This window comes from Hippocampus zosterae, chromosome 7 (genome assembly GCF_025434085.1).
Source record: "Hippocampus zosterae strain Florida chromosome 7, ASM2543408v3, whole genome shotgun sequence".
NCBI classification, from domain to species: domain Eukaryota; kingdom Metazoa; phylum Chordata; class Actinopteri; order Syngnathiformes; family Syngnathidae; genus Hippocampus; species Hippocampus zosterae.
In genome coordinates, this window is record NC_067457.1 from 4,049,412 (window position 1) to 4,068,909 (window position 19,498).

General features: G+C 42.7%; 4 protein-coding genes across 8 annotated transcripts; 2 read left to right on the forward strand and 2 right to left on the reverse strand.

Annotated features, from left to right (window-relative positions):
• Positions 1–771: 771 nt before the first annotated feature.
• Positions 772–6,839, forward strand: dnajb12b (DnaJ heat shock protein family (Hsp40) member B12b). The gene is made up of 9 exons (XM_052069737.1): positions 772–2,583; positions 3,472–3,649; positions 3,788–3,933; positions 4,108–4,275; positions 4,346–4,416; positions 4,683–4,792; positions 4,873–5,045; positions 5,173–5,325; positions 5,527–6,839. The coding sequence occupies exons 1-8, from the start codon at positions 2,451–2,453 to the stop codon at positions 5,292–5,294; spliced, it is 1,101 nt and encodes a 366-aa protein (XP_051925697.1). The 5' UTR covers positions 772–2,450; the 3' UTR covers positions 5,295–5,325; positions 5,527–6,839.
• A 601-nt stretch (positions 6,840–7,440) lies between these two features.
• Positions 7,441–9,446, reverse strand: ddit4 (DNA-damage-inducible transcript 4). Its single transcript, XM_052069778.1, has 3 exons — positions 9,306–9,446; positions 8,448–8,610; positions 7,441–8,184 (listed from the first exon to the last, which is right to left on the reverse strand). Exons 2-3 carry the CDS (start codon positions 8,605–8,607, stop codon positions 7,712–7,714), a joined length of 633 nt encoding a protein of 210 aa, XP_051925738.1. The 5' UTR covers positions 8,608–8,610; positions 9,306–9,446; the 3' UTR covers positions 7,441–7,711.
• Positions 9,447–11,253: 1,807 nt separating this feature from the next.
• On the forward strand, positions 11,254–18,041 carry ascc1 (activating signal cointegrator 1 complex subunit 1). 5 transcript variants are annotated; one of them, XM_052069743.1, is made up of 11 exons: positions 11,290–11,393; positions 11,628–11,731; positions 14,211–14,284; positions 14,391–14,493; positions 14,573–14,670; positions 14,868–15,046; positions 15,117–15,250; positions 15,324–15,443; positions 15,517–15,641; positions 16,491–16,564; positions 16,665–17,391. In XM_052069743.1, the coding sequence occupies exons 3-11, from the start codon at positions 14,272–14,274 to the stop codon at positions 16,779–16,781; spliced, it is 963 nt and encodes a 320-aa protein (XP_051925703.1). In that variant the 5' UTR covers positions 11,290–11,393; positions 11,628–11,731; positions 14,211–14,271; the 3' UTR covers positions 16,782–17,391. The 5 variants fall into 5 exon arrangements, with proteins under 5 accessions (XP_051925702.1, XP_051925703.1, XP_051925701.1 ...); XM_052069742.1 differs by lacking the exon at positions 11,628–11,731 and having other exon boundaries at positions 11,254–11,393; XM_052069741.1 differs by lacking the exons at positions 11,290–11,393; positions 11,628–11,731 and adding an exon at positions 13,862–14,006.
• anapc16 (anaphase promoting complex subunit 16) lies at positions 12,654–13,601 on the reverse strand. The gene is made up of 3 exons (XM_052069795.1): positions 13,460–13,601; positions 12,934–13,008; positions 12,654–12,857 (listed from the first exon to the last, which is right to left on the reverse strand). The coding sequence occupies exons 1-3, from the start codon at positions 13,599–13,601 to the stop codon at positions 12,748–12,750; spliced, it is 327 nt and encodes a 108-aa protein (XP_051925755.1). The 3' UTR covers positions 12,654–12,747.
• Positions 18,042–19,498: the final 1,457 nt, after the last annotated feature.

The window sequence follows — 19,498 nt, forward strand, 5'->3', positions numbered from 1 at the left end:
TAGCCCCCCCACCACCACCACCACATACACACACGCACACACACACACACACACACACCCTTCCCAATCACACTGTCACACGCGGACCAAATGCTCCACACCAACAGGCACGCGCGCTTGGGATGAAAAGTGTGACGTCACAAGCACCAGAACATTTAAATTAGGAACGCCTGCAACAGTACGTAAACCCCCGTGCATAACGACGTACAAGTTTGGTATACCGGCACGATCCAATCAGCTTTGAAATCAAATTGGAATATTTTTCTTTTTGATTATTAATTTTATCATGGTGTTGATTTTGTTAGTTGTATTAATTTGTACTCATTTTTGTATTATTTTCATTTTTTACTGTTTTACATTTTTCAATTTGATCTTTTCATTGTATTCAAATTTTATTATTTGTTGTTTTATGTTTGGAGTTACTTGTGAGGATTTTTGTTTTGATGTGCATTCTTCATTTTATGTTATATTGTTTGATTTAATTGAACTTGAACTGAACATTCGGCAAGCCTCCTCGCTGCCCATCTTTAAAGCCCTCCTCAAAACTCACTTGTATTCTTTGGCGTTCGACTCAGCATGACTTAGATTTGTTCTTGATTTTACTGCTTGGTGCTTTCTACCGCCTTTATTACCGATTCGTCTTACTGTTTATTGTGTATGTTAAATCGCTCCATGTACAGCACTTTGTATTTAGCGATGGCTGTTTGAAGGTGCTCTATAAATACTGTTGACTTGACCTGAATATTGATTTCACCCTTGCATTTTTTTCTTGTGTTATTTGTTTGTTGTTGTTGGCACGTCTCAAATCAAGTTTGGGGTCCAAATCCTGGCTCCAACCTTTCTGTGTGGACTTTGCTTGTTCTCCCTGTGCTTGTGTGTGTTTTCTCCAGGTATCCTGGCTTCATTGGAGGGAGCCAGTCCAGCGTTTACCCTGGCTCTTACCCAAAGTCAGCTGGAGTGGGTATTTTTTACAATGGATTTTTATGTTAATTCTTGTTATTCATCTTAGTGTATCTTGTATTTGTATTTACACCACTCACAAAAAGGAATATTGGCCTTACAGATTAAATTGAAGTGTATTATAACATACCGATTTACACATTATAACAGTTGACCGTCTCAAAACTTTTGAATGCAAATATTCAAACAGTCAGTGTTTCAGTGCTTTTTCTATGACTATACTACAGAGGAACTGAACAGCAAAATTCACAACAGGTGTTTGAACCATGAATTGCACAGTAAATTTGCAAGGACGTCCATTTTAATGCCTATTTTGTGTGTGTGACTCTTCCCCTCTTATCTATATTGCAATCTGCTGATGACACACTAACACTAAGCCAGTGACTCCCAACCCGTGGGCTATGGCAGTAGCAGATTAGTTGAGCATGGGAGAATAATAAGGTGTGCTGCAAAAAAAGTATCCAATTCCACTTAACTGTTTGAAAAATATTTACTACAACTAATGTATATTGCTTTAAATATGTAGCAATGTATAGTGACAGGCAGAACAAATACATGCTCTTGTTGCATGAAGTTCAATTAACCTGTGTGTTCATTTTTTATTAAATTGTTGTGAGGTCTTGGGGGTTAATGTAAAATATGTGCTTTGGTTCAATAAAGGTTGGATACTGTAATCTAAATTCAGTGACTACTTCCCACAAAGGGCAGCTGTTTAAATGCCGATTCTAACTGAACCAGGAAATGTAATTGATTTATACTACTCAAATGCCTGTTGTGAATTGTGTTGTTCAACTTCTTACTAGAGGGAAGCAACGTGTGCAAAAACTATGGCATCAATGTACACTTTTGTATCCCAAATTTTAGAGGTCGAATTAATTGAATTGAATTGAATACAACTTTGTCAAATGCACTGTACCACAGTTCATGCGTTACGGTTACAGTGCGTTTTATATTCTTCCTGAAAATTCACCCATACAAATATCCTTACATTTTTCTGAGTCGTGTAAATAGAAATATGATCAAATGAATAAATCAATTCCAAGAAAAATACATTTAAAACCCACAAATAAACACCTACGCAATTCTGCAATAAAATAAAACAACCACGGTAAAAATAAAAGGAACTCTCACGATACCGTGTCTTTGAATATATGGTTGAAATTATGAAGGATTACTAGGGCCACATTTTATTTTATTTTATTTATTTTCATGTTTGCAAGCAGTGTTAATATGAGACATCTTTGACCTACATTTTTTGTTTTTAACGATTTGTCTCCCTCTAGTGGACGACATAACCCACTACACTATTGGTAACCCCTTGCTCACGGTGCTAACCTATTTCTTGAAGTCTCCAGCTATGTACAAAATGAAAAAGGTGGTTAAAAAATACATCCACGACCTTGCGTTTGCCGACGTCACCCTGCGCATGACGCCATCGCACCTCTTTATCGACTTCCGGTCCTGCCGCTAACCTACCGAGGTCCATCACCATGGAGGTGAACCGGGATGAGGCGGAGCGGTGCATCGACATCGCCGCCGCGGCGCTGGGCAGCGAGCAGCCGGACAAGGCGAGGAGGTTCCTGGAGAAGGCCCAGAGGCTCTTCCCCACCGAGAAGGCGAGGGGTGAGTCGGACCTACAAGCACTTGAACGCATCACCTGCTTTTTGCATGGATGTCTATGTGCCAATACAGTATGATGTACAGTATGTTTGGGGGCGGGGGGCAGTACCACTGGGATATTAACTGACCCAGGACGCTATCACAACCCATAAATATCCTTCAGTACACGTAAATGCATATTTTTTAATCAGTTCATTCAACATTTGTGTTTTGGACCAGAGGCCATTTTGGACAGCTCGTGCTGGAACAGTTTGGGTCACAGCAGAATAAATTGCGGGTTTGGAGGAAGTTGAGGAAAAACGAGCTGATCAAACGGCACTGAGATGTTGAGGTTCCCACCCTTTACTAAGTCAGGGCACATATGTAATATTGGGGGGAAAATGTCACTAAAAAGTGCATTTATATTCCACGGGGATTCGTTGCAAACTCGATAGGTGAGAATCAGCCACATATTTTCATGAATACTCTAGCTTTATCCATTCATATGTGGATTAAAATATGTTGAAAGTGTGTAAAATGCATTCGAATCTTTCCTTAGTTTATTTGTCACTCCTATTTGAAGTTTATTGTAAATTTGACAAATAAGAAAAATAACTAATTAAGAATTGTGTATTTTAACACCAAAATGTTCAATCAAGCCACATCATTTCAAGATAGTGTTGCCCCATCTATTCAGTTCGCCTCGTTGCAAATATGTTTCAAAACCAATCCTTCAATGTATAATGAAAAGCTTGCCGCTGAAATACCCAAAGACGCCACAAGGTGGTGCCAAGTCCCTTTCTTATAGAAAAATAGTCAATTTATTGTTCCCTGTTTTGTTTTTTTTTAACGAGGAGAAAACCTAGGATGAAATGGTTAAACACTATCTACGTTGTTATTGTTTGTCCTTAGTGCTGCTGGAGCTCATCTCCAAGAACGGCTTCACACCCAGACAAGGCGCACACATGGACTGGAATGGAAACTCAGGGCCTCGATTACGACAGAACCAAAGTGACCATAACAGACCTCAAGAGACCTCCTCAGATACCTCAAAGTCCTACACCGCGGAGCAGGTGGCTGCTGTGCGAAGGTAATTAATCTGTATACAAAATAAAAAATAATAATAATTAAATACAAAAAAAAAAGAAAACAATACATATAAAAACTATATAACTACAAGCCCAATAATAAATGTCTTGTTTAATGAATACCTTCGTTCTTGTTGCAGGATCAAGCAATGCAAAGATTTCTACGAGATCCTCGGTGTGCAGAAGGATGCCTCTGAGGACGAACTTAAAAGATCTTACCGAAAGCTCGCATTAAAATTCCATCCAGATAAGAATCACGCTCCCGGTGCTACGGAGGCATTTAAAGGTAACCTTTGTGGGAAACCCTTTGAGCTATTTATTGACTATATTTACCATTCAACTTAAGGATCTTGTACTTGTAGTCATACATTCTTTCTCACACTTTTAGAGCAATGCCACACAACCATAATGAGAAGAATCATTTTGTTAAACTGTGTGTGTGGGTGTGTTAAATGAGCAGCCATTGGGAATGCGTACGCCGTCCTGAGCAGCGCCAACAAAAGACGACAGTACGACGCATGCGGCGAGGAAAGGCAGCATCCTTCCAGCCAGGCGGATGGCAACTTTGACGCGGACATTTCCCCTGAAGACCTCTTCAACATGTTCTTTGGAGGAGGTTACCCAGCGAGTGCGTCCAGCCGCTATCACCTTTCAATTCTCATTTATTGATTAACTCTTCAGCTTGTATTGTTGTATAGGTAGTCACCACGCATACACAAATGGAAGGGTGCATCACCAGAGGCCACAAAGAAGAGAGCGGCCACGAGATGTGAGTACAGTATCGTCTCAAAGCAATGTGCCACTTTAGCCAACAGGAGTGTTTGAGTCATGTTTATGTGAAGCCATATTGAATCTGTTTTCTCCCCTTTAAAATTTGTGCATTTCCGTGGACCTAGTTTACCGTGGGGAATGCATTCAATACTTTTTTTTTCTTCTTCAGAAGATAAAGAATGTATGCCTTGGAGTGCGGCATAATGCTTTTTAGACCCAAACCCATGCCAATTGCTGAGATAAATTTTTTTTTAATATCCTCAGGGGGGCCTCGCCCTCTTCGTGCAGGTCATGCCCATCCTCATCCTGGTTATTGTGTCGGCTCTCAGCCAAATTATGGTCAAAGGTCCCACCTACAGCCTCAGCTATCGTCCGTGAGTTGGAAAAAAAAAAAAAAAAAGAAGTTTTACCTACTTCCAGAACTGTCACAGCATATCTCCTTGTCACGTGGCAGGTCGGCAGGCCACACGCAGAAGCGGCTGACGGAGAACCTGAAGGTGGCCTACTACGTGGCCGAGCACTTCCCCAAAGACGTCAACGACGGGAACCTCAAGCGCTTGGAGGAGACGGTGGAAGACGATTATATCTCCAACCTGCGTAACAATTGCTGGAAAGAGAAACAGCAAAGTACGTAGTAAACTCAATAAGTTTGGAACCACGTAGAGTAATTTTCTTGTCAATCATCGTTGCAAGAACAAAAACGTCAACCATGCACATTTTGTTTACCTTTTGCATGCTTTTCTCTCTTGCGCAGAGGAAGGCATGCTGTACCGAGCACGCTATTTCGGTGACTCGGATCTGTACCAGAGGGCGCAGAGGGCTCGGACGCCGAGCTGCGCCAAGCTGTCCGAGATCACCGCCTCCTTACGCGGCTGAAGTCGCATTGCCTCCCTCTTTATTTTTGCAAGTAAGGAAATAAACTTATTTAGTAAAGGAACGGGGGTAGAATAAGGAAAAGTCAGGAAGAATGCTTGGATGGGACAAAGGAAGAAAGGAAGTAATATATAGCGGGTGGTTGGCCGAGTGGTTGATTGATGATTGTTTATGTCGGCCAAAAAGACAACAAAAGGTGACAATTATTGTCTGTTTATTATTTTGTCCCTTCCAGACTGACCTAGCTGTAAATAGATGAGCTTCACTCCTGAAGACGACTTGACATGGAACCCTTGACTCAGCGGCTCCTGCTAAACTGGTTAAAAAGTGACAAAGCAAAGGGTAAGGATGAGCTCCGGGCCACCAAACTGTGTTTCATAAGCCTGTGGCACCGGATTTCTTTTTGTGGGCGCATTTAATCAATAAGAAAGTTTGGGCATTCGGCTTCAGTTTTGCACCTTCGAAGCAACCCTTTTGAATCTATGCAGAAATCATGCGAAAACACGCGTATTGCCCTATCACCTCACATATGTTGTCATTGATGTCTCGGCCACAGTAGTGTGCAAAGACTTTCAGAAATTCACGGTTAGATTTCTTTTTTTTAGCAATGCTAGCATGCCCATAAACAGTAAATTCTAAAGTGACAGTCACGTGAGTCGTGGGGGTGGATTTTGAAAGTGTCACAGATGGTCAAAATCGTAACTTTAACTCTGTAGCCCCAAACACTAAACCCCGATGGTGGTCCCATCTCGAACGGCACCCTGTGCGAGACCCCAACCGCACTCCCCGACCACCACGAACAACCTGTTAGGCGCACACACCCGCCATCTCTTCTCGTTTGACAGTAGGCGATTCCAGAAGGCCACAGATGGGTGCAAATTCCCCATACGCATGCCAATGATTGACATGTCAATCATTGACAATAGATGCCAATGCCAATAGAAGACCACGTCTGAATTTCGGCACGTGTTCTGGCATCGACGGCAGACATCTCACTGAAAGCAACGTGCAGCGGGTACGCACCACAAACAAGCATGTGGAAATGTTTGACTAAAAACAAGGCCAAGGACCAGAGACAAATATACAAAAATGGCCACTTAGTCGATGAAACGAGAACCATCAACATTTTCCCGTGACTCTAACCTCTAACCTTGGCCTCCGCCAAAGCCCGACTGTTCACATCAGTTAAAAAAAAATAGAGAGGCATGCCATTTGGCTACTTCTTGGTCTGTAACTCATTAAACGGCGATCGAAAATTCCGATAACTGCACCTTTATCCATATTGGCGTCTTCCTTTGCCCATGTGCCACCCCTCACCAATCCAATTTGCCTCTCACATGTGTCTCTCGGCCTTTTTACTCTTGCTGAGGAAAAAGGTCATTCAAACAAGCCTATTGGCGGATCGAGACCTTCGCACAATACTTCCTTGTTGTCAATATGTTTGTCTCGGTTGGAATAATTGTATTGTCAGTCACCTGAAAACTCTTCCCACCGTGTTTTTATCGGGCGGTATAGCGGAATGAAATAAAAAGTGAAAATGCTTCACAACGGCGTGGCAGCTTTGTGTTTCGGAGCTGAACAAACAAGACTTAAAGCGGCGCGCCGTGTCAGCACTTTTTCAAGGTCGCAGCTGGGATCGCTTCTCCCCGCACGTTCACGTTACTTGGCCGATGTGCTGCATGTGTTGGGCAGGAAGCGTAGTGTCATGTTCTCAAAAACGCCTTCCTCCTTTTTTTTTTTTTTTGGTGTGCATGTGTGTCGCTGGGCAGACTTCGACAACCTTATCCTAAAGATGCAGATCGTGCGCAGTTCATGCAAAATAACACTTGAGACTTTGGAGAAGCATGCGACACAGGTGCTTTTCACCTGCTTTGCACCTCCAATCTAATCCTAACTCCAAATTGTCATTATAATATACATACGGCGTATATATGGATGTTAACATGTCTCGTTTTGTAATATTATATTTTTATATTTTACATTATACACATAATATGAATTTAATGAATATTATTAAAATCAGAAAAAAGAAAAATCTTGGCACTTCCTTTATAGGGCACTCCAAAATATTATTTGATTTTTTTATATATAGAGTATATATATACATATTTACAATACATGAAAAAAACACGACTCCGCTCGTTTAAAAAAATAATTTATTTGTTTTTTTTTGCCATTGTGAAAATACAAAAAGCAAAACAAAATTTGTGCAAACAAAGTGCAATGTCATATGAGTATTTGAATATCAAATAAATTAGCGTCCACACAGGTATGGAATGACGTCAGACTAGAAGCTGTTATGACAGATGATGTTTTTTTTTTGTTTTTTTTTAAATGACTGTATAGCTGTAGCTGCTATTTGGGCGGTTTCTGTAGAAACGGAGGTTTAAGATCCTTCTCTGTTAGAAGGTTAGTCATGTTCAGCATTCCTCAATCAGCAGCTCCTCAGAACAGTACAGTTTCTTTTTGATGACACGGAATCCAGTGCTCAGCTTGATAGCTTGTCTTCCCGCTGGCACTTTGGAACTAAAAAGTCCTTGGATCTTGGGCCACAGCCCGCCGGACTCCAGCCTCAGTACCAGAGTTAGCTGAAAGGTGGGCACCAGGTACGGGTCGGCCGAGAGCTGCGCCACGCTCTCGCACTGCGGCCCCCGCTCCACGCACAGGTCCACCAGGGCGCCGCGCAGGCCGCACGGCTCGCTGGCCGCCAGGTGTAGGAGCTCGCCCCCGATACGCTCCAGGAGCCGGTCGGGGATGAGGAGCTTGGCGCAGCGCAGGGCGCACGCCGAGTCTTTGGCCTCGCGCAGGCTTCGCTCGATCAGCTCCACCACCTCCTTGAGGATGGCCTCCTCTGTGGGGTTGTAGAAGAGGTCCTCCTCGGACATGTCGGACACTGTTGGGATCAGAAGGATAGTGACAGTTAGAACCCGGAAAGAGAGAGAAAACATAAGTGAGGTGGAGAGGGGGAAAAAAAAACAACCACGGCCTAAGATCAGGGGTTGTTTCTCTGCAAACCGGCACACATTAATGCGGCGTTCCGTCCTCTGATTGGTTCGTTTGCGCAAAATTCGTTACAGCCAAATTTGACTTGCAAAACATATCCAGATCTGCAAGTATTACAAAAGCCCGAGGTACCAAATTCTGTGTGTTACCCACCTGAGTCAGAGAGGTCGCTCCTGCTGCTGTTGTTGGACCTGGACTCCATACTGTCAGTCAGCCTTTGCACCAGGTTGCCCCAAGAAAGCCTCCTGGGACTGACGTCCACCGGGGACGCGGGCAAGCTGCCACTTTGCATGCTTGAGGCACTCGAAAGCATCGCCTGCGTCGAGGGGGGAAAAAAAAAGGCGACAGGATGAGATGAATGTCGAAGTTGATCAAGTGCTAACAAAGAGAACTTCAGGACAAAGAATGTCACTTTTCTATGGCGACCAGGACATGACATTGGGGGATTTTTTTTTCATTATGGGAACAATTCAGATATAACTTGCAAAAAGTATATTTTGTTTTTGGCCGCCAAGTCGGCAATATGCACACAAAGTGCAAATGCTTTACAGTTATGATGAATAAGTTAATATCATTCGGATTCCACAATTGAAATTTCCCTTCCCCCCATGTCATGTCTGGGGCTCCATACATTTCCATTTTTGTCCCCTAAAGGGTTTTTGGAAAGTCACTGTACTTTTTATTAAGAGCAGGATCCAAGCAGTACAGTACATTATAATAAAATATTAAATATACAGCTCCGAAATAAAAATTGACAATAAAAGAAAATAAACCTTGACTTTAACCATTTTTATTTTTTGTTAATGCTCTGGAAAAACACAATTTAGAATTTGTCTGGTGTAAATCGTATCAACTAACTAAATTATAAATGACAAAATCAAATATAATTTTGCAGTGGTGACTTGCAGTGAATTTTTTTCAGGGCTGTACATTAAAATTTTTTGGGCTGAGGAAAGTGCACTGTGACATTCCAAATGCAGCGTAATCAAATCTCAATAACAAAGTTCTTACCTTCCAAGACAAAGCAAAAATGTTAGATTCGAAGTTTTATTGTCTGCAGCAAGCAACCATCGGATAACTCCCTCGTCGTCTTCTGTTCTTGTTAACCGGCTGTCGAAAAGCTTTGCGGCTCCGGCTTACCCCGCAACAATGTCTTTATAGTGTACTCGAGGCCACGCCTGCTCATAGGCCAGTCAGCCAATCAAAAACGAGAAGCAGGACGGACACGCCCCCGAGATGCATTTTGCCTGGTAACACGCCAGCAGTGAACAAAAAAAGAAGAAAAAACAGGGGGGCTAGTGTTGAATAGCAGACCCCGCTGCTGTGGAAATGTACAGGAACTTGCCTGGGCTTGTTGGGAACATATTTTAGAAAAATCTTTAGTTTTTTTTATTATTATCCAAGCGTGGGGGACATTAAATGGCTAAAAGTGGCGATCCAGTTGGGCTGGTAGCGTATACTGTATGGCTGCAAAGGCATGACATCACCTGTTTTGCTCCTAAAGCATTACATCACTTTTTTTTCTACTGCAGAGCCTCGAAAACAACACTGCAGCAGCATCTTAGTAAAATAAACAATAAAGCGCGCTGTTTGAACAGACAGTTGACGTAGCATCTTAGTGTTCATGATGCACATCATGAACATAAATACTACATACTACTGGAAAGCTGGTTTTTATAACTGCTAATTTATAATCACTGTACATGACTATAGAGTAAGTGTTGTACTGTACATGCAAGCATTCAATATTCCATGTAGAATTTGACGCCATTGTATCCAGTGTTGAGCGATAATTAAGTACAGTACTTTTTTTACACAGTATATCTGTACTTTCACCACCTCCGCTCTATACGTCACACTTATAGTAATATTTGAGTATTTGTTTTTTTTTATTACAAAAAGAGAAAAACTTCCCTCACCAAGTACCGGTACCTCTTCAGTGACCAACGATAAAATACTCTAGTGGAGGAGGCCTACGTGGTAATTGTAAAATGATGCATAGTTTGAACACTAACATTGCAATTAAATTCAGGAAACAAAAAAAAATTGTCAGGTAATGATTCCATGCAAATGTTTTCTGTCTGTCTGTACAAACAGGATGTTCTATATCAATGTGTACCGATGACATTGCATCAGCCGTCACCTGACTGTTCCCAAAAAAATGTTTTGCTGCCTCTCAATGCCATAAAGATGACACTAGCAGCTGATTTGTTTATGAGCTGTGCACAGGACGCTCGATGGTCAAGTGGTTTGCATGCTTGGTCAAGTGGTTTGCATGCTTGCCTCACATTTTTGAGGTTTGGGTTTCGCGTCTCGTATGTTGTCCCTGTACCTCTGCTTCCTCTCACATTCAGAAAACACGCATGTTGGGTTCGTAAAAGGCTTGAAATCTGTGTCACAGGTGTTAATGTGAGTGTGAATGTTTGTCTATATGCACCTTGCCATTGACCGGCGACTAGTTTGGGGTCAGATGCGACAGAGGAGATGGATAAGGGGGAGGTTGTGCATGCATAGTGTTGTGTTGCAAAAGAGGAAGTTGGTGTGTCAGAGGAAGTTGAGAGCAGTACTTTAGTGAGTACACGTGAGTGGGAGTGGCTGTTTAAACAAGACAACTACCACAAAGCACTCTTTGTCCCAATAGGGCGGGCGAGGGTGGGTTGGACTTATGTTTTACAGTGTGGTGTGGCCCACTGGCGACCCCCCAACAATTATGTAGGTCAATCTTTTCATAGTGGTCGTGTTTTTTTTTTAATACATACTCAGATATTTAAGCAGATATACACTTATGTGAATGTACGCCCCGATTCATGTTGCGCTGTTCTAGTAGGCTTTTGTCATCGCACAATACTGCACACGGCACATCATTAGATTGATGTAACTTTGTAAAGGTGTCAGTCAAGAGAAAGGGAATTTACCCGGGCTTTAAATATAAAACGGTGACCATGGTCATCATCAAGTGGAGAAAATATGACACAAGTGACATTATTACCTTGAACTGGATGTCCCTCCAAAATAGGTGACAAGACGAGAAGAAAACTGTTTAGGGAAGCTGCAAAGAGGCCGCCGACAACAACATTGGAGGAGCTGCAGGAATTTCTGGCAAGTATTCGCCGACTGAGCACACGTGACACCATTCTCCTGTCTTCACCAAATGTCGGGGCTGCGGAAGCAGAACAGGAGGCTAGCCCAGCTACATTTTGTAAAAACACTTGAAAACAATACCGGTCGTCACTAAAAGAACGCCATATCGACAGTGAAGCATGGTAGTGGTTTTACTATTTTGATGTTTTAGGGTCTGTTATTCTTCACCTAGTAGTGGTTGTCTTTGTTTAGGTGGAGGGAAATACGCACAAGTTGCATTGCGCGTTTGCACAAAATCTTCAGCTTTCTTCGAGAAAGCCGCCCACTGGAGTAAGTGAACTTTATTTGGCGTTAAGGTGTGTATATTATTATTTTTATGTGTGTGTGTGTGTGTGCACTGAAACTCCAAACTTGACTATATTTACTTGAGAGTGAGCTTTTAATTCCTGACGCCCGACTTCTTAGAAAGTGTTGTCGAGCACGCCGATGTTTTTAACTCCCTCCTCGGGATTAAATTCCAACCGCATCCAGAGGCGTGCCTTTGCCAAGCGTCTGAACTGCTCTTGTCCAAGTGTGACGGGACATTTTGTACACTCCCACCCCCACCACTCGCTGCGAAGAAGAAAAAAAGAACAGCACACACACACACACACTCATTCACTTGGGTGGAACAAAACATCGCGTTTGCTCGCTGTCAACACGGCACGTCCGCTGATTGAAACAAGACCTGTGACGCCACTCCTCATTCAACTAGAACATGTTTGTGTGTGAACGGGTGCAGTCAAGAGTGCAAAAACAAACGGGAGTTGACCCGAAGATTGTACTTCTTTTAATTACGTGCATGAATGGATTGTTTGCGATGGCTTCTGTGAAATTCATTGGTGGAAAGTAGCAAAGTACATATTTAGTGACTGTACTTTGAATTGTTGTTATTCATTCCTTGACAATGCTCGCTACTCGTAGCACGCCTATTTGAAATCAGCTTTACAGATTAAAATGCCTTTAATCCATTCCTGTAAGGTTCAACCTTTAAAAAAAAAAATCTAATTGTGATTTATTTTCTCAATATTGCGATTGTGATTTAATGTGATTATTTTTCCAAGGTCCTCTTCCCATGTATTTTTTTAACAAATGCAGGCAAATAAATTAACCTTGACAATACAAAATATCAGATCATTATATATAGATATATGTACAAGAGTTGAATCAGGATTTCTGCTTTTACCAACATCCTTTTTTTATACAAGTACTTGTAGTTATATTCAAGAACAAAGTAAGTACTTTTGCCATCACTTTTTATTAGATAAAATACAAAAGAATATATATCCTTGATGTCCAAAACCCCAAAAGGCGTGTCGGTATGCGCTTTTGTTTACGACGACGTGAACCCCAGGAGCTGTTCGATTGGCTTGTACCGCCACTCGTCCGCTTCCAGCTCCTCGACCAGACTTGCCAGCTTCTCCATGCGGGAAACTTGTTGATCTGCCGAGAGATCAACAGTCAGCAAAACAAAGAAAAAAAACCCACATACATTTAGTCATGTGTTTCAGTCACGTACCGTGTTTGACCTGCTTTAGTGCCGATGCCACTTGGTAGCTGAATACCGACTCACATAAAAACCTGTCTGAGCCGTCTGCAAAGGGGAACAAATATAAGGGCGTTTGGCAAATTGCAGCACAGGGACCCAACAAAACCACATAGTAAGACGTTAGGTAAGGGTTGGCTTAAAAATGTTATGATTGTGTAACAAGCATGTTCCTGAGTTACTGCTGCTTGAATAAAGTGAAAACAAAAATGGGGCAGTATGGTACCCTCACCCCCTTACATGTCGACAAGGAGAGCCATTCAACAATAAGGCTTCAGGCGTTTTTTGAATGAAACAATTTGTCCAAAAACACAAAATGAGAACATTTGCAAAGAGCTGCTGTTGACAACAACACGCATCCAGCCGCTCACCGAACTATCCCGATTGCATCACCTGAAGTCACGTATTAGATCACGCCCATTAAATCTTTGTAACTTTTTTTAACATACATCCCGCAGTATGTCACGTGCATACTACGGGATGCATACAGAGTGCATACCTTCCATCATTTCGCCAGCTCCTTTGGGATAAGTGTACAGGACCTTCCTGGGAGGGATAAGTTCGGAGGCGCTGAATCCCGAACCCGTCACCGAGCTTCCGCTAACGCCTCCGGCCGAGGAGGAGGAAGAAGACGCCGCCATTACCTGCGCGACATTTTTAGAAACGAGCATTTGTCACTTCAGCAGCATTTGCATCTAACGCTAGTATTAGGGAAACGGCCCTCGTGAAAACACAAACGTTAGCTCGAGCTAGCTATAGTTAACAAGGAAAGCGGACGATCTAGAATATGGCAATGAACGCTGTCACCTTGTTAAACATCGCAGTTGAATCATGTTTTAAAGTTACATACCGCCAATGCACGTGATAACGTGAAAACTGATGATGAATTCGCCCAGCTGATGCTGCCGTTTGTCTATATGAACAGAGTCAGAGACCTTGTTTGCGCTTTACGACAAAAACGACTGTTTACGGCAAATGACTGAACGCAAAGCCAGAGTGGAGCTAAGCTAGGACACATTTAATATGGCGGCGACGCTGACGTACGAGTAAGCGCCAAGGCGGAATCTATATTCTTGTCTGAGTTGTATATACTGTACAGAAAGTCTACAAGCTAAGCTAGTCGTGTGTTGACGAGCACAAGCAATTGAAGAACTTAAGAATTTGGATTGGATCGCTCTTCGATATTGTTCGCGGCTTCTCGTTGATAACATGGACGTTTTACGCCCTCCTCTAATTAATATAAATGGCAGAATATACCGAAGAAACTTCGTTCAAGAAGAACAGAATGAGGAGGAGGAAGATTTCGCCTACATGGGACCACTTGGTAAGTTGTCACAGGCAATATAAAGTTTTGAATCAAAATTGATCGAAATGAATAGTCAATTTTGTGGTCCACCAAGTAATGATACAAATGATTACTTTTGGTGCAGAGAGCGAGGAATTCGAAGCAGAGGACACTTGTGATACTCACCTGATTGAACAAACTGAGAGAGGATTCCGTTGTGCCATCGATGTGCCAACTGTCCTGTACAAGTGAGTCATACAAAAGTATAGAAAGCTCATGTAGTTCTGTGGCAAATATGCACCTTTGTGGTTTGTCTTTTTTTGACAGATACATCATTGGGAAAAAGGGTGAAACGCGTAAGCGCCTGGAGTCGGACACAAAGACGTCGATTAACATCCCCAAGCAAGGGATGGAAGGACAGATAGGTACAACAATTATTGGAGTCTCACTGGAAATGAGCCTGTTTTGAGAGGCCGGCCATGTTATATGGAAGTGAGCCACTGTTCATCCTTGCTCCTGCTTGGGCCAGCCCCACATAGTGCTCTTGTTACTTGGGCCACTTGTTGAGCACAAAGTCTAAAAGTAATAAATGTGTATGTTTTTGTTTCCCCTTACCTCACAGTCATCACAGGGCCACACAAATCTGCGGTCTCCTCCGCCATCACGAGAATCGAGGTCCTTGTTGACAATTTCCGGAAGAAGCAGCCTTTCACGCACTTCTTGTCATTCCCCCTCAATGACCCCAAAATCCAAGAGGGATTCTTGAGGTTTAAAGACGATGTCTTGGAGCAATGTTCACAGGTACCAAAAACATGCAGCGCACCTTTTCAGACAGTTTCTGTATTTTATTGATATTTTTTTCAACGTGTAGGATCACGGACTAGATGAAAGCATCTTTCAGAACCCGGCAAAGCTTCACCTGACTATCGGCACCCTCACGCTGTTGGACGAGTCGGAAGTGAGGAAAGCTTGCGGGCATCTCCAGGAGTGTCAAAACTTTATCAGGTATGTTGTTCATTTGGATAGCGCTTTAATAAATACAAATAAAAAAAATAAAAGCCCTCAATTTTTCTTTCAGGGACATCACTGGAGGGAAGCCGTTGCCTTTACAGGTGGCAAGCATCGAGTATATGAACGACGACCCAGCCATGGTGGACGTCTTGTACGCTAAAGTCAACGTGACGGATGGATCCGATAAGTAATGAGAGAACCACAGAAAAAAAAGTCGGTTTCTTGGCATTGAAATTGACAGCACGATGGTTGCGGTACAGATTGCAGGTGATTGCGGATCGTCTGGTGGAATATTTTGTCTCCGTGGGACAGATGGCAAGAGAGTGGGACAGAGTCAAGCTACACGGCACCGTGATGAACACCCGGTTCAGAAAAGACACAACAGGTGTGTAAACATGGCAGTGCCACACAAAGGGTGAGGACAAGTTTTAGATTTGATTTATTGTTAGGAGGTCATATGAGTCCCAGGATGCCATCGAGGTATCTTTGAAATTTCCAAATCGCTGATCAAAAATCTTCTTCACAATCTTTCATGGAAAAATGTGTTGGATAACACCGGCCAGCGCAAAAAAGAAAGAAACGTCTCCTACTCTCTGAAGATATTTTAATGGTTTCTCCCGAGTCCAAAAAAAATGACACTAGTTTTTGACGTTTTTGCGACATCTCTAAATGTTGCTTGAAATGAATTTGATTGATCACCGATATACTTTGACACGATATGAAAAGTTCTTTGATCGTGACTAAAAGTGAAAAAGCAACAACAAAAAAGATCTTGCCATTTGTGAGGGGCCAAAGTATGTAAGTGTTCATTTCCTGCGTTGTTTTTTTTTGCATTAGGCAGAGGTACAAAAAAAAAAGTCAACATGTTGAGCATGTTTCACCGGAGCCAAGTCGAGCTGCGATGTCGACACACATGGCCGTCGGACAACAAATTCCTGTGGCATGCGCAAGCTCTGTTGACACCCACAGCATGTTTTCCAAGTCCTGACAAAGACTCGATTCATTTTGACCTGGGATCAAGCCGTCCTCAGCCTCCAACGTTCCCAAGCATTTCTTAACGCGGCATGTTGACCAACCAGCATGTGATCAACTCCAATTATAGCCTTGAAATAACCTTTGTTTTTTTTTTCCTGCCCACTACATCATCATATGAGCAAGACAAATTGATCCCAAGACACCGTGATGGTATGAAACTCCTCTTTCCCAATTTGCTTTTTTTTTTTTTTTCTCCCAGCGGAAGACGCCAGCGGTTTGTCAAGACAAGGCCCGAACGAACGAGAGGCGTTTGATGCCAGAAATCTATTAAAGGTTAGAGCAACACGCAGTCACACATTTCATTTACATCTTAAATCCACATTAAGGGAGTCAAAGCCCTTTCTTGTTGTGTGTGTTTTGTTTTTGAATGCAGACGTTTGGATCTTATCATTTTGGAGAACTGGATCTGAACCGGGTGTCACTGTCGCAACGATATTCAGCCGACTGCACGGGCTACTACGCGTCTGCGGGAAGCATCAGCTTCTGCTAAGGTAGCCTTGCGGACGGACTGTTCCAAGCATTGAGTTATTTGTATTTCTTTTCTTTCCAGCGTGACACTGAGCCGTCAGACTGCAACGGTGCTCTGAGGGATTTTGTTCAGCTGGCGATAGCAGAGGCTGTCATTTCCCCTTCTGAAAAAAAATTTGACCTCCTTGTCAGAGGGACTTAATATCTATCTGTGATTTGGGAGCTCGCGTGGACTTGATACAGACTATTTTGATCTCTGTGTTGGCTTCACCTGAAGTCCCACTTGGAATTGCCGCGTGACCCAGATTGAGTCCCAACTTTAGCATCCAGCTGTCAGTGATGAGTATTCTCCGTTAGGACCTCGCCAATGAATTTCAACGTCGCCAAAGCACACACGCGCGTGTAAATTGTCACCTGTGATAAGAACGGTCGGTCTGGTGCAAGTTCTGAAACCTCTTTTCGCCACACAGAAGTTGCCTTTTTGGATGTTGGGACCCATCAGGAAGACGGCGATGGGTTCATATCAAAAGATGATTTCACTCATGCGATTGAATTGGAAAATAGTGCAATGATATCACGACCAGTCAACATGGAAATCACATGTGAAGAAAGAGACAAACATGTTTATTAAATCTTGTCATATTGTAAGTCCTTTTTAAAAAAACATGACCATGTATAGTGAAGCCTTTTTAAAATCACAACCACGTATAGAAAGCTGTTTTTAAAACTATGATCACAAACCATTAACCTGCCTTGCATGTTTTGGGAAAGTGGGAGGAAAGAGGAGGACCTGGAGGAAACCCCCGCCGCAAACATGCAAACTCCACATGGGAAGGCCAGAGCCGGAATCGAACCCTGCACTGAGAAGTCGATGAACCAACCAGTGGACCACAGGCCCCAGCAAAAAAAAAAAAAAAAAAAGTGTAGTTTAAATGTATATTTTTCTTAAGGCCAGCAAAATCATCGGTGGGCATGCGCAAAGAAATTTGGAACATATTCAAATAAGATTAGCATGCGGTAATTTTATACAAATACTTCTTGATGTCTACAGCGCTGACACAACGGCTGCAATAAAGCGCTTTCCAGAATTTTAGCTAATTATCTTCTCCCCGTCAAACGACACACAGCCCTCCCATTGATGCATTTTCGTAGTTCGGTAAACTTTGTTTTGGAGTTGGTGGGGGAAACATGTTGATTGGTGTATATTCCCAGAGACAGTGACTATGAGGGGGGGGGGGCGTGTATTGGGGCCCTGCAGAAAGTCGTCTCATGTTTCCTCCCCAATATTAAATGAAGTTTGTTTTCACCATGATTCTTTTGTGACTGAAGCAGACAAGAAACTTGTGTTTTATTCAAGCACTTTATTTTCGATCGCCAATAAAGCAAATAAACAAAACGACACTATCTCTTTGTGATGCTCGTCTTCAAATTCAAAGCAAGTTGGCTTTGCAAACTCCCTCTCCTGATCTCAGGATGGCATGATGAAGGGAGCGGAGGGGAGAAACTGGTGAGGTTGAGGGCTTATGGGTTAGGTTTGAGTGCTGTCACGAAGTTGAGGGGTGAAGTTTAGAACACAAGAGGGCACTCAATCACTCCACAAGTGATGCTAACCAGCTCAGCTCACGTGTCGGTTTTGCCCTATGATTATATATATTTTTTCGAAATTTTCGCGGCAGAATGGCCTAATGGTAAAAGAGGACGTGTCGTAGGCAGGCGACGTGGGTTCGAGCCCCACAGTCTGCTACATTGATAAATTGAGCAAGAATCGAACCCGGGTTACCCGGGGGGCACGTCAAGTCTTTGTCCATTCAACCACGCAGATAACTTTGGTAGCTATTTTGTTGGTCGTATTTAGATGATCTTACACTTTAAACGATTCAGTATCTGGTAACAATAATTATACATGTAAAAGCAGCAGTTACTACTGTCAGTCTATAGCCGAATGGTAAACGACTGAAAGCCCCAACTGGTGAATTCAAGTTCGAGCCCGGGTGTCGGCACGTAACACTTTTTTTCCACCTTGACATTTACCTTTCCTGTTATATACATGTAAAAGCAGCAGGTGGTAGTGTCAGACAATGGCCTAATGGTATACGAATGGGAGTCCCAACTGGTTTACTCTGGTTCAAGTCCGGGTCTTCGCTTACTCCTTTAGATTATTATTATTATTTTTTTTGGGCCTTCCCGGAAGTGATGTCACCACCCGAAACCTATTTAAACGGCGCCAACGGGGCAATCATTCTTTCTCACCTTCGATAGCCCCCGCTCGGCCTCACGCTGCTCCTGCTCCGCACGCCATTCCACAAGATCACGCAGAAGCCCAACAAGGTGACTTTTTACTCTTTAATAGCCTTTTAAAACACATTTCCTCACTTTGAATGGAAAGCAGCACGTTCAACGTGCTCGCACCTGGCAAACATGCAAAGCAAAAATGTTTGCTCGAGCATTGCAATTAACTTCTCCTGCGACCTTGGAACAAATGCTTTTTTCTCCAACTTTCTAGGAAAGCTACGTTCGCCGAGAGGGTAAGTAGACAAAACTCATTTCTAAATTCACAATTAAACCGAATATGCATTTGTGCATACTAATTGTGCCTTTTCTGTTCACAGGTACAAATCTTCAAATCGCGTCTAAAATGGCACACTTGCTGTGCGTTCCACTGTGCAATTTAAATTGTGAACCATTTGGAGCAAGCCCAACTAATTTGTCCCTTTTCTATCCACAGGCGTTGCATCTTCT